Source organism: Echinococcus granulosus (assembly GCF_000524195.1).
Source record: "Echinococcus granulosus chromosome Unknown EG_S00105, whole genome shotgun sequence".
Classification (NCBI taxonomy): Eukaryota; Metazoa; Platyhelminthes; class Cestoda; order Cyclophyllidea; family Taeniidae; genus Echinococcus; species Echinococcus granulosus.
The window spans coordinates 151,208-167,472 of record NW_020170485.1 but is presented as its reverse complement, the minus strand read 5'-3'; the positions used below and the strand labels follow the sequence as shown (position 1 = coordinate 167,472).

General features: G+C 41.1%; 2 protein-coding genes across 2 annotated transcripts in view; both read left to right on the top strand. All coding sequences in view use genetic code 11, as the record gives it.

Annotated features, from left to right (window-relative positions):
* Positions 1-5,886: 5,886 nt before the first annotated feature.
* EGR_08396 (Tektin-2) lies at positions 5,887-9,272 on the top strand (the record flags this gene model as incomplete). Its single annotated transcript, XM_024497645.1, has 4 exons — positions 5,887-6,509; positions 6,582-6,804; positions 7,771-7,994; positions 8,999-9,272. The coding sequence occupies 4 exons, from the start codon at positions 5,887-5,889 to the stop codon at positions 9,270-9,272; spliced, it is 1,344 nt and encodes a 447-aa protein (XP_024347949.1).
* Positions 9,273-13,509: 4,237 nt separating this feature from the next.
* Positions 13,510-16,265, top strand: part of EGR_08395 (Lateral signaling target protein) — a gene marked incomplete at both ends in the record, with an annotated part of 6,503 nt that continues 3,747 nt past the window's right edge. Inside the window, 2 exons of the mRNA XM_024497644.1 lie at positions 13,510-13,726; positions 14,839-15,101. Coding sequence (XP_024347948.1) covers positions 13,510-13,726; positions 14,839-15,101 — 480 coding nt within the window. The remainder of the gene's footprint in view (positions 13,727-14,838; positions 15,102-16,265) is intronic.

Here is a 16,265-nt window from a genome sequence, read left to right as displayed (position 1 = left end):
ACCGGGAAGGAAAATGAATTCCTCCTCTTTTATTTACCTAAATTGTTGCCCAAAACAACAACATTCTGCTTTAATTGAATAGAAAATCGATACTGGTTCAGCCATTACCAGACTAGACCGATAGTCGGTACTAGTTTTATCGATTGTTTGATAAGTGTCTACTTAATTGGTGATGACGCATGCAGGGTTGTTCATTTTTTTCCCAAAATTTATAAGGGATATCAAGTTGAGGGCAAAGATATAGGTACCGAATTAGGAGGAGAAAAATCCTTTCACCCTTGTCAGAAAAATCAAGACGCAGATGATGGGGTTGGCGAGTTGGCACGACAATTGCGCCCGAGAAAGAGGGGTGGGGGGGAGGTGTCAAGGCGTGGAGCTAATCGTTTACCTATGGTGTCACACCATGCTTTTTAAATATTCAACCGGTTTGACGAGTTTATTGACTAGCCATCAATGATATTAAAAATGGAGATTAACTTGTTACAGGAGCGAGAACCCTGCCTAACTTTGACCCTAAAAATTATTCAAAATTGATAAATTTGAGATGGAATTCTCTAAAGAGATCAATAACAAAGTTTTCAATCGGCCATTTATTGATTGACAGTCAGCTAGTCGTTCAACTGACAAGTACAATTAGAAATCGATTAATTTAGTCATTTTGTTAATCTAAGGCAATTGGCTAATCGATAATGGGGTCAAATAAAACACATTTAACAGTTTTTAAAAGATATAAAACCCGTTTTTTTCTTTAAGTCCTATAGTCATTAATAGATATGACAAGACAATTAAATCTTGAAAGGTCGTCTGCCATTCACTTCAATGGCACCTCAAAAGGCTGCGAGATTCGGGTGATTTATAATAAGAAAACTATGATATGTTGTTCATAGGATCGGTACTAAAGTGATAAACATCAATTTGACATGATGCTGAATACTTGCCCTGTCATTTCGAGATCGGGAACCAATCAAGATGGCAGTCTGTTTTACTGGATTTCTGAAAAAATTCCTACTCTCCCGAAGCGCTTAACGTAAAAAGGGGTAATTATAGCTTCGATCCAGTGGCGTCAGCTCCATTTATTCACTAGTCCCATAAAAAGGTAATATTTTTTTCTGGCTTAGTGTCCTATTTGAAAATCTGGCAATCCTAACTGTGACAGACCGGTTTATACTCAAATAAAGCAAACACCACCCTTATACTGTCTTGACAATGCAATCTACGTCATTTGCAAAGAATTGGCCAATAAAAACCCTTGAAAGCAGTAACTGTTGCCTCGGATAGCTAACTACTAGGCATCTTTGTTTGGGTAATATGAAAACAGAACGCGGAGGCGAGGGAAAGAGGAACTTTCAATGGTGATTTCGCCTAACCGTCAAGGCGCGAGTCGATGTTCTCCCTATGGTAAAGTGTCCAGTTAGATGATGGCTACATCGCCACACTAATCGAGGCAGATAAATCATAGCAAGAATGAGGCATTACTCCATTCCCACCGGATTGGGCTCAAAAAAGGGTGAAAGATGCCCTCCGTAGTGTGCACAGGAATTTGCGCCACAACTGTGATCCAAAAAGCCGACCTATAAAGCTTTTCTCAAAAATTCAAATTCATCTGCCGATTTACACGAATGCCTTTTTTACTTTAAAGTGATAAATATTATTTTTATAATTGCTGCAAAATCTCGTCCTGGCGGCTGACCAGTCACATTCGCGCACATTTACGAAAATTTTTTTTTCAAATAAAATCACTCTAACGCTAAAAACGTGCTTTTATTTTGATTGATTAAATAGAATTTGTGTGGTTAAATAACTCGAGCACTTCTCGAGGTGGAAGAGTCGAAAATCCTTTATTTTATGGACAGCGAAAGCCTGAGTGACCATATCAAAGTGAAAGCAGCGAAATAGCCGAAGTAGACTTACAAAGCACCACAATTGCTGTGAAGCCTGAAAGGCATGCGTCAGACTGGTCCCTTGCTCAGCACAGCCACCGCTCGACAAAACCTCTACAGCAATTTTTCCTTTCACGCTTTCCATTGGCTGGAGGCCGCGTGACCTTGAATGGACAAGTCCACGAATCGCGTGCGAGTGCTGCTGATTGGGCCATGAGCAACTTCAAGTTAGTAATCAACAAAACATTTAAAGTGTGTAATTCTACACCTAAACAGTCTAATTTCCCGATATTCTTTTCCTAAACAATGTCAAATATGACAGCCGCGATTTGACAATGAGTTTGTTTAAACCCTTTGGGGGTTTTTTAATCTCATACTGATGAAGCAAAAATAAAATGATGTACAAACTTATGCTTGAAGGTATGGGATTAGGCAAATTTTATTTGAATAGTCAAATTTTTGCCAAAATTTGATTAAATTTTGAAGACAACACTATTGTGCGAACAGGTGATCAAAAAGGTGCTTGCATTTACCCAGTCCGTGGCGGCGTGACAGTTAAGGTATTTCAAGTGTCCATTCCCGGGTCGTGAAGGTTGTTGTCGAAAAGCAGCACTGGCTAAAACAAGTTTTTAGGCTTGTAGACCGTCTGCGGTAGCTGGAGGCGAGGAGGTTGCGAAAGAAGAGTGGGCGGACGTGGTACATGCAAAATCAGGGGAATTATCTTTCTCCTCTTGATTATGGGCCATACTTCACTCTAAACTAGCCCAACCTATAATGTATTGCATGAGGACCACAAGAGAATGGCTTGTGAAGGAGACTGTTATAAAGACTTATGACTCTCTGGAGTCCTTGCATTTTTAACCTCATTAGGTGACCTTATTCCAATCAACCGATTAGCATGCGCACATTCCTGCCTGTCGATTTGAGTAAATTGATGTCATTAAGTAGAAACAAAAGTTTTCTGAAGAAAGGAAAACACTAAAAACGGGTGCTTAGGGTTGATTGTGTAGTATTGCAAATGTTTGTTTAACCATTCCCTTCCGTTTCGCGTTCACTTAAGGCTCTGCGATTACGCTTACGCCTGACGCAATGGCTTGTGGGCCATGCCTTGAATCTCCCAACCCTGCTATTCTGTACGTCGGCAATAAATATTCTACCCAAGCATTACGCCTTCTCTCGTCTTCTTCTTTCCAATTAAACAATCTTGAGTGATTTTTTTACTACCGCACAAATTAACCGCTTCTCCGCCCAAGTCGTAGGACAAAAAATCGATTAAAGTCGGTGCGCACCGCCTGCCGACGCCTACACCTTCAGGTTTCCAGGCCAGCCAAAATCCCTTTATTTGTTAATAATTTATGGAAATTAACTATAAAGTGTGAAATATGATTAGGTATTTTTCACCTCTTTTATAAAATATGAGGAATAATCTATTATTTTTGGGAGAATTTTTACTGCTATCTTAATTTACTATTTACACCCATACACTCTTGTTATTAAAAATAGTAGTTAAAAATTTATTCAGACCTATGTAGATGCTTATCTTACGGCAATATAATGAGCGCAGTCCCCTATTAAAGTCGATTTAGGTGTCTGTTCCCCGTGTTCACTGACCTCGTCGGGAGTGTACGCAGGTGAGACCGAGTCGCTGCCCCAAGCCATTGGAACTTGCAAGTACCGGCCTATCTGATAGCCTCTTTTTAGTAAGTAAAGAAAGCTTTGAGGGGAAAATTCGAAACACAAGATTTTTCTAGAAAACCGTCGTTCATTTCTATGGTAACTACAAAATAATTGAAATCTTTTAAGTCTTGGCTCCTTGCTTTTCCGCCTCGGTGCCCGTACATCTTCGTCAGGAGAAAGTAAGTCAAACACCCACGCCGATAGTCGCGGTCTTGGTGGCACCTGAGTAACGCTAAAATCAGGGCTTCCAACGTCATCATGTTTGCGACACCTCCTCCTCGAATGCGGTGGGATTGCCTTCTAGGCTTTTGGGTGAATGAGAAAACCCTAACTCTACCTTTTAAGAACCCAAAAAAGTGTAAATTAAGTCATTAGGGGCTAGTTTAAAATTATCCTTCAAATAAACAGCTTTCGCTGTTGTTTATTTGTGATTGGCTACTTGGTACAGGGGATTAACAAATTAAAATAGGTTTCACATGCAGTGAAATGTTTAGTTTTGAGTAGCATTGACAGCATAGCAAGAACGGCTAGTGATTTGTGGCCTTAATTAAAGCTAAATAAGTTAGAATTATTAAAATTGTGTCCAATTTTGCCCTATACAAAAACATCAGATTCACATTTCCTGTCTAAGGATGAAAAAGTGACGGTGATTTCTCCCCCATATATAAATATCATAAACAGATTTTTTGACGTCTTAACATCGGAGCGAACCAAGTATGGGAGGCACTCACCAGTCAGTATTTCTGGATAGTCATTGGCTGAAGGGGAGGTCAGGAAAGTGTAAATTAAATTACTAGGACAATGGATTATTTCTAAACAATACTTCGCATACTTGAGCGTCTGATTAGAAACAATGGCTCAGCTTCAAAAAAGCTGAATAGTCTAATTTGGGAACGCACCTCGAAATTTCTTATAATTCGCCCTGCGGAATGGTGAAATAGGGCTCTTCGTGTTCCCTATGCACTACCGGTTCTTCACCCCTTTTCCGCGTTGGAAGAGGTAGCATTTTTTTCTCTCTCGTATACCTTATAACGTCTACTGAGGCAACTCTAGAGGTATGTTTACAACACTTTGGCTAGACACCTTCCAATGGCTGTGAAAATTATGAAGTTTTAACTGTTTGACATAGATAGGTCCTGCACTTAGATTAAACGACAGGTTGGCACATAAAATGCAGCATTTTTGGCCGGTTGATTTAGAGGCTACATGTAGTGGGTGTAGTAGTAAACAACGCCACTTTAACTCTTTGCAAAAGCTAGTTCAAGCGGAACCAAAATGGTTCGGATGTAACGAGCTTGCATCAAAACCATTAATTATAGCAAATTTATTATTTTTTTTGTTTTTTTGCCCTAAACTGATTTTTGATGCACATCTTCTACTGGGTTCATGCTCCTCAATCATCGCGAGTTGCACTGTCCTTCGGTGCTATGGATCCTCTACCGTAACAATGACCTCCAAACTATGTATTGTGCAAATTACAAATATTTTTCTACCAGTGCAGTTCGTTACGAAAATAGGATAGACCAGGAGAGCTACTGTAGTGCTTTGATAGTTTGTCTAGCTCTGCGTTTGATTTACAATGGCACTTAGGTCGCCGAGGATTGTATTTCCGGTCGGCGGCATGGTCTTTAAACCACGCCATTTGGCCCTCAGTACTTCTGAGCATCAGTAGTACATTTTTTGCTAGAAAAGTATCTTAAGAAACCTAGGTTTGGCTGTTTTTAATATTAATTAACTTCTTTCGGAAGAGGTATTTGGTAGTTTTGTTAAGGGTAGTTGAAATTTCACACACAAACTAAATGCGATAGAAGCGGAGATTTAGTAATAACACAGTTTAAGATAGTCTTCCACTACGCAGACAAGCGTGATTTTTGATTTTTGCAGCACAGATTTAATCTCGGAAACTAGTGCTAAATTACCCCGAGAATGTCGAAAGGGTTTTACACAGAATATTTTTGACTACATTTCCGGACCGTAAGTGCACAAAGAGAAGACACGCATTGAAAAAATAGCTTAAAACCTGCACTAGCCTAATTTTGTCTTAAAGGGTAGGAAGAAAATAACAATATAGGACTAGGAATAAGTGCAACTATATGATTTTCCCCAATGAGGAGTGACATAAAAGAGGACTTAAATATCAGATAAACAGCAATCAGAATTTTACTCACTTAAAGGTCTTAGCGTTAAGTCAAAAAGCACTTGAATGTTACATAAGATGTTTAATAGGTTTGTTTGTATGGCTGTTCCACGATTTATGACCTACGTTGTTCAGGTTAAAAATAATAGCGCTTTGTTCAAACATCAGCATTTCGTAATTTAAATAGATGAAATGGCCACTTTTGATAAAAAACAATGCAAATATCAGATGCCCAGCTGGTTTTCAAAGAACGATTCGATGACTGCATGTGCGAATTGGCATCGCGGAGTATCAGAAATTACTCGTCATGATGCTTTGGCCACGCTTCATGGGTGCCAACTGCGGACGAAGTGGGATAACCATAGAAGCACAACAGCGCTGGATAACAGGCTGGATTCACTAAACACTGCTACACAGCTTCTTGATCGGGGCGAGAACATGTTAGAGCATGGCATTTCCAGCTTGAACGAAGCCAAGGAAGCAATGGAGAAGCAAATTCAGGAAATGCAGATTCACGAAGATTGTAACATTGAGTGTTTAGTTCTAAGAGACAGACGTCGAGAAATAGATTTTACAGAGGACAAAGTTGACCTTGAACTGAGGAAGGAGCAAGGACTTCTACTAAAAAATAGAAAACGTCTGCAGCAAAAAATAGATGAGGCTTTAAACCAACTTCTACTTATGCAAGACGCACACAGCAGAATAAGCAGAGATATTCAGGATAAGAGGAAAACCACTGAAATTGACGTGAATCAGACCACATTAAAACTATCTGAGGCATCGCTCAAAGTTGATCCTACGCGTATTCCTCCTAAGTGAGTTGTGCAAAATGTTGTTTGCTTTTACTTTAAAGTTATTCTTACCACTTTTACAACACCAAATTTAAGCACAACAACTTTGAGAGAATGGGAGACTTTTTCAAGACAGAACTATGATAGAGCGCTGAAGGAGGTGGGTGAGAGTACGACCCAACGCTACCAGATCTTCAACTTAATTGAAGAGGTCGCCAATGAACTGACTGGTCAGGCTGATGCTGTGGACTCGGCACTTCGTGAGCGAGGGCACGAAGTGCAACAGGCTCTGACTAAACTCAAGTGGCAAAAGAAAAGGGTGAGTTGTGAGTGAGATCTCTGTCTTGGTAAGATGGCTAGACTGCTTTTCCTCGACCAAAACTTGCGTATAATAATTTTAACATTTGTTTCATCAATTAGGACACTTACTCTACTATCAAGACTTTAGACATATAGCCTATTTGCTTTAAAAAAAACACAAGTAAGTTGTTTATCTTGGTCTATGGTGCATACAAATGGCACCAATTCTATAAATAAATTTTTCAAGGGACAAAAAGTTATCCTACTCTTTTTTTGGCCTAAAGTGAGAACATTTAGACAATCCGGTAACTTAGGAGGTTAGTATCTATGAATTTCATTGTTTAGCGCCTTCCAATGGCGAAATTTTCCTGATTTAACGGAATATAGGCAAGAGACTTCGGCATAATCGCATCTTTACCATAAGAAGCGTTTAAGTTGCACGCGATTGCAACACCTTGAAGCGCTGGGTGAGCGACTTTGCCAGAAGAGGCGTAAATTCTAAGCACGGTTTTTAAGGTAAAGAGGCGCAGTTTCTCCCCAACCCCTTCCCTCAACAATGAGATAGAGGAATACGTTACTCTTTAAATGGATACCGGTTTTACATTTGTCGATATCATGTAGCAAATAAATTTTACTGCCTAATCGACGCATAAACTGTCGTAGGATCTGGAAGAAAATAGTGTGCGCCTACATTATCCACTGAATTTTAACCATAACAAGGTAGTGAATGGTCGGTATCCGCGATGTCCTGTGTGGGGTTCTACCGTACTGTTTAAACTTTTTGCCAACACTTGTTTGAATTAAGCATAATAGAAGGAAGGGGACTGATGTTAAAAGTAACTGCAATTTTTTTCCATTTGCTCTTTGCAAATCCATAAAATCTGATCTGGCTTGCAAATGGTACTTATTCTTACTCGTGACATCGACATCTCAAGAGCCACTGGAAAAATCGTGTCTTATATTTGCCCACAACACCTTTGGCTAGATTGAAGAGGAGATAGAAGAGGTTCTGAAGCAACTCGCTTGGCTGGAGCAGGAAATGGACTCGGAGATGCAGACAGCAAAGATTGCGCACACTCGCCTCGAGAATCGCACTTACCGTCCTGGAATGGATTTGTGTCTAGACGTACCACAATGCACCCTTACCAATGAGGTCAGACAGCTTGCAACCTCTCGTGAGACCCTACTGCTCAAACAACGTCAGTGTAGGTCCGTAGGTCACTTCTGAATGATCAACTTAGTCCTTCTGATTTAGCAGCCAGTGGAAGTCCTGATTCAGACATAAAATCACTTCGGGTTTTGATATTTGTCAGTCAGTGGATGAAAGTATTCAGTTACTAGTAACTAGTCGTCAACAGAACCCAGTGGTTCCTGCTTTTACTCCTATTGACAAGTGGCCGTCCTTAAGTAAGTCGGTTAGTGTTCTCCTGACTAATTAGAAAAAAATGGCTTCGGTTATTTAGCCTTTCTTTCTTGCTTATCCCTGATTGGTACCCGAATTTATCTTTTGTGTGTCGGTAGGGGTGATGAACAGCACAGTTTTTCAGCTCAAGCGTGGTAAAATGGCCTGATTTTTCCTTTGATTTCCTCATTAGCGAGAGGGAGAAAGTGATTGGTTCCCTCTCTAGCTTCTCTACCGATTGGTTCCTTACTTTTATGCCGTGGTCTATTAGTCAGTCATGCTTGTTAACGATTGGTGAAGAATCCCAGTCCGTGGATGCTGCTCATTGGTTAAAGGCGATGATGAGTTATTTATATTTCTATTAGAATAGAGCATTTTTCCTTAGCTAACGATCATTAGGAGTTTTCCGTAAAACATTTTTCTCACCGCAATTTCCGGTTTATGGAAAACCTATTAGGTACAGCCTTATCTTTTCCGCTGGTTGGTTTCTCTTCACGTCTTTGATGATTCGTGGTCCAAGTTCAAGCCGAGCCATTGATTGGTTAATACCAAAGAAAATCGATGCCCTACCTCACGTCTAATTGGCTAACGATTTCGTAAGTGATTGGCTGCTCCTGTTTTGACACCCAATTAGGTGGCACTACCTGCTTGTCGTCGGTGTATTGACTGAAGAATCAAATAAAATTAGAAACGTGTGTGTTTGATTTACACCCTAATTCCTATAGGGAAGATTAGAGCCAGGTCCATTTTATGCACATTTGTCAGGATGTTTTTTTTTATCTCTTTTTCCCACCGCCATGGTTAATCTAAGACACCGCCTTGATGGAGTACAACGCCAACGTCAGCGACTGATAGAGCAAATCGCAATGAAGGAGAATTCCCTTAGCCTGGACAAGGAGTGTCTGGAGCTGCGGCGAACGCGGATCAAAGGAAGCGGGCAATTAAACGATTCTGGTGCAGCAAAGGCTGAAAAACTGATTCCGAACAGCGCAGAGTATTCCAACACTTGTAGCGCGGAACGAGGAAAGCGGCTGGGCATCGAATGCCCTGAACTCCCCTCCTGTAACAGGTCCTCTGCCTTATAGGGTAAAATAGGATAAAAATAGCATTATCTGCATGGAGTGCTCCGCCTCGATTGACTGAGCGTATTGATACAGGATAACAAAGGGCATTGAGATTCGGGTAAAGAGCTTGACTTCAGTCAAATCTTGTATTTGGTAGGTAGATGATCGACTTTAAGAACCAAATTCTCCATGCATCACATAGGTGCTAAGCAAAAAATTTTCAAATAAGAATAAGCAAGTAGCAAGTTCCATACTTAAAGACTATATTGAGCTGTTCCAGCCTAACAGTGGATAGAATTCGGAGCGTGACAAAAAATCATCTTTAATGATTAAGGGTTTACTAGACATTAAGAAATCTTCAGCCTCCTAGGGCTGAAATTTTGCTGAATGGTAAGACCGGAAGTAAAATCCTATAGCCCCCAATCCTTTTGCATGTTGTAAAAAATCCCCAGACCAGTGAGGCTTATTTTAATCTCAGGGGAGAAATAAAGTTCTGTAAATATAACAAATAAATTGATATAATGCAATCTTAAGACTAAAAATCAAATTTCATTAAAGAAAGCATTGCTTAAGGGTAAATGAGGCAAGTTTGTTGCACACCCCAGCAAAATCCTCAAAGGAACGTGTATATTCTTCTATGAAGAAATAAAAATATGTAATAATCCACCTATTCAAACCTGGGTGTATTCTAAATCTTGCCTTTGCCAAACAAAATCAAAGGCCTAGTTTGTTCGAGAGTGAAAACACTCGTTGTAAGTTTCTTAAAATCATCTTTTCTAAGGTTCTTTAATTTTAGCTGAATAATGGGTCATCTTGTTTGAATGCGTCACTATGGTAACGTAGAGGGAACATGTAAAATCATTGAGGCACGACCTGCACATTTGTTTCAATGGGTTGCACATAAGGTGATAAAGTCGCAGCACAGCAAATTGCATTTTATTATTTCTATGCAAAGAAAATGCATAGCTGGCGTTAATGCTCCGCCCAAGGCAGAATGCATACACACGTCAATTTTCTTGTCTTTTGATGAAGAAATTCTGTTCATTGATATCAACAGCCAGGATCATCAAGGCGCTGTAGGCGTGATGTTGTGATAAGGTTGTTTAATCAGCTTTTTGATTCCTACCAAAAGGATGAAGCCGCACCTGTCCCTATTGTTTGGGTCAATCCCAATACAATTAACGGGGGCTTCGGTAGAAATGCTGTCCCTATGGCATTAAAATAGCCAAAATACTGGTAACGACCTACAAGGCCCAGCAGTCCTGAAGTTATTAATCTCAATTTGCTCGTTCGTATGCCCGTTGGTTCATAGATTAGCAAACAAATGGCCGAAATTCCAATCCTCTTTAACACGGATTTAATCCATTTTGACTTTGAACTGTCATTTTAGCTTACCCAAGCCCCCATTGCAAATTAAGTACATGCAATCGAACAACGGCTCTTCGCACCTTTTTTGCACACTTAGAGGCTTGCATTTAAGTCGCCAAAATCCAACAGTTCGGGTAATTTCGACTTTGGTAATTGATTCAAAGATATCTGAAGAAGAAGAAGAACGGACAGTGTGGCAGTTTTTTGTTCAAATTTTGGTAGAATTGGTAGCTTTAATCAGGAATTATTTTCTTCAATCATATTATTCTCTTGAGTCTAAACCAATTGCACAGTCCTTAAGAGACTTAACATGAACATATATGGTTCCTAGACAAAAAGTGGTCAGCGTTCTGCGTTAGCCTCTACAGCGTAGGCAGTGCTGTCAGAAAATCACCTTCGAGGCATCTGCGCTAGTCATCGAAGTTGCATACAACTAATGTGATGTTTGGCCTCAAAATCACTGATCCCTCTTGGCAATTCTGGTGAATCTGGAGTTTTGTCCTACATGGGAACTGGATTTTGAGGACGGAGGAATGTGCTGGGTATCGCGCGTGTCCATCGCTAGTCGTGGCATCAATGGCCTAAAAGTGGTCGTAGAACAAAGAATGGGATTGATCAGAGTTCCGTGAGGGTGGGGACTGAGTTTCGCGTCTGTTCCTCCTTGCACCTTTTTTGCACTTCAGCACTGCTAATTCATATATCTACCTGGGTTTTCTTTAGCCAACAGAGAGGTGGAGGAGATATTGCGTTTTTACTTAATTGAATGCTTCATAAAGGTACGATAGGCAAATCCAGTCATCTTGCAGACCACGGAACTGGAGTAGTTGCCGAGGTCAGACGTCATTTACAGACCGTCTGCTGGGGGTCGCCGTATGTTTTCCCATCTGCAGCATATGCTCATTTGTAGCCCTCCCTCTAAGGCTCATCACTCAGCAATAGTTCGCTTTCCAATGCCACCAATGCAGCACGCCGAATGCAAAAGAAGACATGGTACTTAGACAGTAGGGCTAAGTGCTACGGGCATAGCCCAGACGCCAGCACAATAAGAATGGTCCAGAGTGGTCCCTTCACAAAATCGAGACTTAAACAACTATAGTAATTAAAAATAGATTGGGTTCATTTGGACACACTTTTATGGGGGCCGTGCCAGTGGCCCCCCAACCGCTCTGCAAGTCTGCCATACTTATTATGCTTAGAATTAAAAACCATTTCTTTACTAGGACAGATCTACAGCAATGCGCATTATTTCCGCAATGTTCCCAAACGTTTCCAACAAATCAGTAATCGGTGCGAAAGCAAAGGTGTAGAGTAAAGATAAAGTTTCTAGCACAGAGCTAATTTCTTCCATGCTACACCCACACATGAGAAAATGTTCTAAAAGATGGTATATGCACAACCAAATTACTACCTTTTCCTGACCTATAGGGTTTTTAACACTCCCCCATCTTCCAATATATCTAAAGCACTGAGGCACCTACAGAGATCTTCTGTTTGGTATGCCTGTCCTAGCGCGGCACCACAATAATGCCTGAAATGATGCACTTTAGCCATAATTTAAATCAATTTTATTCTGAGATTGTGTCACTTTTTGTCTATTACTTGCTATTTGTTTCAGAGAAGGGGAAATCTTTAAGTCATAATATTATCATTATGAAACGGGAAAAATAAGGCTTGCTCAGTTGATCCTTCCTTGTAATAACAGTAGCTCTCCAAATAAGGCATTTAATTTTTCCGGATAATCTTTTTATCTAAAAAAGCTTGTTCGAAACGTTCAACTAAGCTATTGTTTATCTCATCAAGAGACCGTACTCAATTTAGAGTTATAGTCCTTGCCAATGGGAACATGGTTAATGTCGGGTCCGACGTTAGAGGCAATTTATAGATTCCATGAATGTTCTGTGCGGTCGCAAATAGAGGAGACCAAGCTTTTGCACCTTAATTCTTCCCTTGTCTATGGCGCCGTAAGTTTATTTCATATGTCATTTTCGAAAGGAATTTTACCTCTAAAATTCATCTGTTCACAGCCTCGAATTGTTGTTAATTTTAAAAGTGATGGTTTTACTTGTTGTAATCATTCTGCTTTACTAATTGATGATTAGAGTTTAACCTGTAGTATAGATTTCTTGGTCTTAGCACCAACCATGTCACTTTTTTAGGCTATAGGACCTATTTTGAAGAACTAAGACTGATTACCTTCCTTGAATTAATACAGGTATTGGCGATACATGGACACATTGGGACTAGCGTCACTACGTAGTGTCATTAGCTCACCTTCAGCTTATGTGCCCTCTTCAGGACTCTATTCTGTCCCTGCTGTCTGCTACCATTTCTTTTTGAGGCTTTTACTTGCAAACTTGGTAAAGAAAATCAAAAGCGTATTTTTAATGGGGCAGCATGGATACCTCCGTCACAGGTAGAAAAACTTCCTGCCCTATTATAGACGGTTACTTAACATCTACTCCACTTTGCGTCGCAATGAACCCTCAGAACCTAGATGTCATCGATCTTGTTCTCCTTTTTTGGCCTAAATTATATGAGATATGAGAATTGGAGCCTTACATATACATGGCACTTAAAGGGAATGTTTTAATGGGTAGAGAGTCTGAATTGGCTGTTGTGCTCGATTTTTAATGTAGCAAATTTCCCTGAAACAGATTGAGACTTCACGGAAGCGACTAGTCCGCTCTCTACTCAAACTAATCCGGACATGTGTGGCCGAACCACTGCGGCATCAGCGCCATTTTCGCATGAAGTACACAGAAGAATTAAACCTCGCCACCTTGGAGGAATCCCTCGTTTCTACCGCGAACAAGGTGCTCGATATGGCTCCTACGTAGGTCACTTTTCACTTTCTTTTTGAACCCTTTCCTGTTCTAGTGATCGCTCGCTAATGGCGATTCGTCCGATCGCCCGAACTTTTTTGGCCACTTTGGCGAGAGTCCAGTCTCAGGTTGCCACGGTAGTGGAGCTCACGGCGAAGCGAGATCGGTATCAGCATCGAAACCAGCCATCTGTCACAACAACTACGAAGGGTATCTTCAGTAGACGAAATTCCTCGCCATCCCATTTGTCTTTCTTTGTGGAAGCTGTCACATCGGAGGTTGATCGTGAGTTCTGACCGATTTAATGGTGAAAAGCCGGCTATTTTAATGTGTTTACCTGTCTTGTTAACTTATTCGGAGGTTGTCGGGATTAGTTTATATCCTGTTGAAGTTGCCATTTTCAAATGGCGGTATCAGCTTGGTTAGGCATAGCCATTCTGGTATTTTCCGACCACCGTCCCTGTTCATCTCAAATTATCTGTAGTGCGTTCATCTAGCTGTTGAGCTATCTTTAAGGACGCTATGAGGTGTTTGCATTGGGAATTGATTTGTTGTAGATGGGTGGAGATGATGGATGACTTCATAGAGCTCTATGTCACGTGGATGGAGGCAAAAACTCGGAGGGCTGAGGTTTAGGTGCTTAAATACAATCATAGCTTATAGTTATCTTCGTAGTTCGAGCGTCATCACCGGTGGTCACCGCAGTCGCACTTTTGCTTCAAAAGTCACAGGTTTTTTTGCGATCATTAATCCTGAGGCAGGACCGAGGATAATATGATCAATTTGTACTCTAGCAGGAATTGGCCTCATTTCATTCGTTGCGGTACGCGTCGTCCTTTCATGAACAAGTTGTGTCAGAGAGGAATTTCTTGAGAAGTAACATAAAAGGTTTTATGATGGTCTACAACGAGTTGGTTTTGTAAGACCATCTACCCAAAGGCTACTTGAAATAGGCGCCACCGTGGTCTCTGATCATGATTTAAGTAGCAAGTAGCTCTTAAGAATGATTTCTAGTCTTTAAAACGTGATTTCTTCCCATTGTTGGCCAGCATTGCAGGCAAAGCTACCCTTTTGTTGTAATTCTTCGCCAATTCAGCTGTCCACGACTGTGTCTTCTTCCTTCTATGCTATTGTACTGTCGTAGACACCCTGCGCAAAGCCAATTCACCACTTTAAGTAAATCCTTAAGGCACTATGGGACTCACGAGTCTAGAATTAGCTTTATGATTAAATGTACGGAGGGGTTGGGAGACTAGTGGCATAGGTGCGCCATGGGTGGGTGAACGAGAATGGATTAGTATGGTAGCAAATCAAATCAGCTCCATTATCCTCAATGTTTTTTGGGCAAGGTGCTAGTACGACCCCTCCATTGGCCTAAAATTCTTCCCCTATTTCAGACATCGACGTGGACGCAGGACGTGAAACGTGCAGCGTGACGAAAGGCCGGCTCCTGCTGCCCACCTCCACCTCCTTGCCCCTTCTTCATTCTGATCCTGCGGAGGAGCCCAATGACTGTGATCGTGACAAGATGGCGGACGAAACGACTTCGCTCATGGAACTGCTAATTGAGGTTGACCACGACATGGCCATATTTGAGTTCGCCCTCGTCTCCTCCATCTCACGTAGGCTGCGCACGGAAGCGGAGGCTGACTCTGTGCAGGTCTGTTCGTTTATCGGGGTTGCTTTGTCCTCAAAGTACATTCCAAAACGATTCTGCGTAGAATAATCAGGCGTAAAGTAAATCATTCATAGGATAGAATGAAAAAAAGGAATGGCCGGTTAGATGATTGAAAGAATGGATGGGTGTGGGATGGTTTAATGCGGGAATGAGTAGGTGATAGGGTAGATTGCATGGTTGGGTGGGGAGAAGATTGGGTAGTTCGGCCGAAAGTGGTCGTGATTGCTGCTAACCCTGTTTGTTGTCCAACTGCATTGTTCTCGGTGGGCATTCGCTCACCATTATCACTGAATGAAGCCCTTGAAATATTAATCCTTTTTGACAATTTTATGATCTCTACCTCAAACCACTTGGAATGCAGCTTATTATGAATACTGCCTCTTTTCTATCCACACATTGTAACAGATCAACAGAACGTGATAATCCTTCATCAGGTGATCCAAAATGTTCGTGTGGTTTTTGATTCACCTTGTCTGGACTCACATGGACTTGCAACCTGTGCTCATTTACATGCGCTAGTCCATAATTTGTTTCGTTCCTGCTTTGTATTATTTACCTTTCACTCTAAAAGTCCCATTAAATGTCATTGGAAAGGGATGTGATTGGAGCCTGTCTCCTTCACGAGCTGATTTCAAGGCTTTAAAAGCTCAAGAATATCCTCATAGTCTTGATGATGAGAAACTGCGCTTCCCCTTTGTTGATCTAATTCGAGAGTAGTATCCCGAGGGAGACTTTCGGGAATGTTTATCACGAGTGATTAAGCAATCTGCTTACACTTGGATTAAATGGGAAATTAGTGTTGGAAGCTGAGCTGATGGATTTCGTTCATATGCCATACACTGAAGGATGACAGACGATAATCTTTGAAGGATATCAAGTCATCTGTCCCAACCTATTCCATGTACATTATGTGCCCACTGAGTGACCGACTGACTTGTAACAAGGAATGGCTCTCTTGTGAGTTTATGCCCCAACGCTCCTTAAGTGAGCGAATGCGTTATTGGTTGTCCCCTCCCCATACCTTTAGGGCGCACACCACTCATTGTCAGGACCAAGCATTTGCGAAATCCGTGTGAACTTCCTTATTAATCGCATGTATTGCGCCGCAATAACCTTCGGTTACTTAATTTAAAACTACCCTGACTT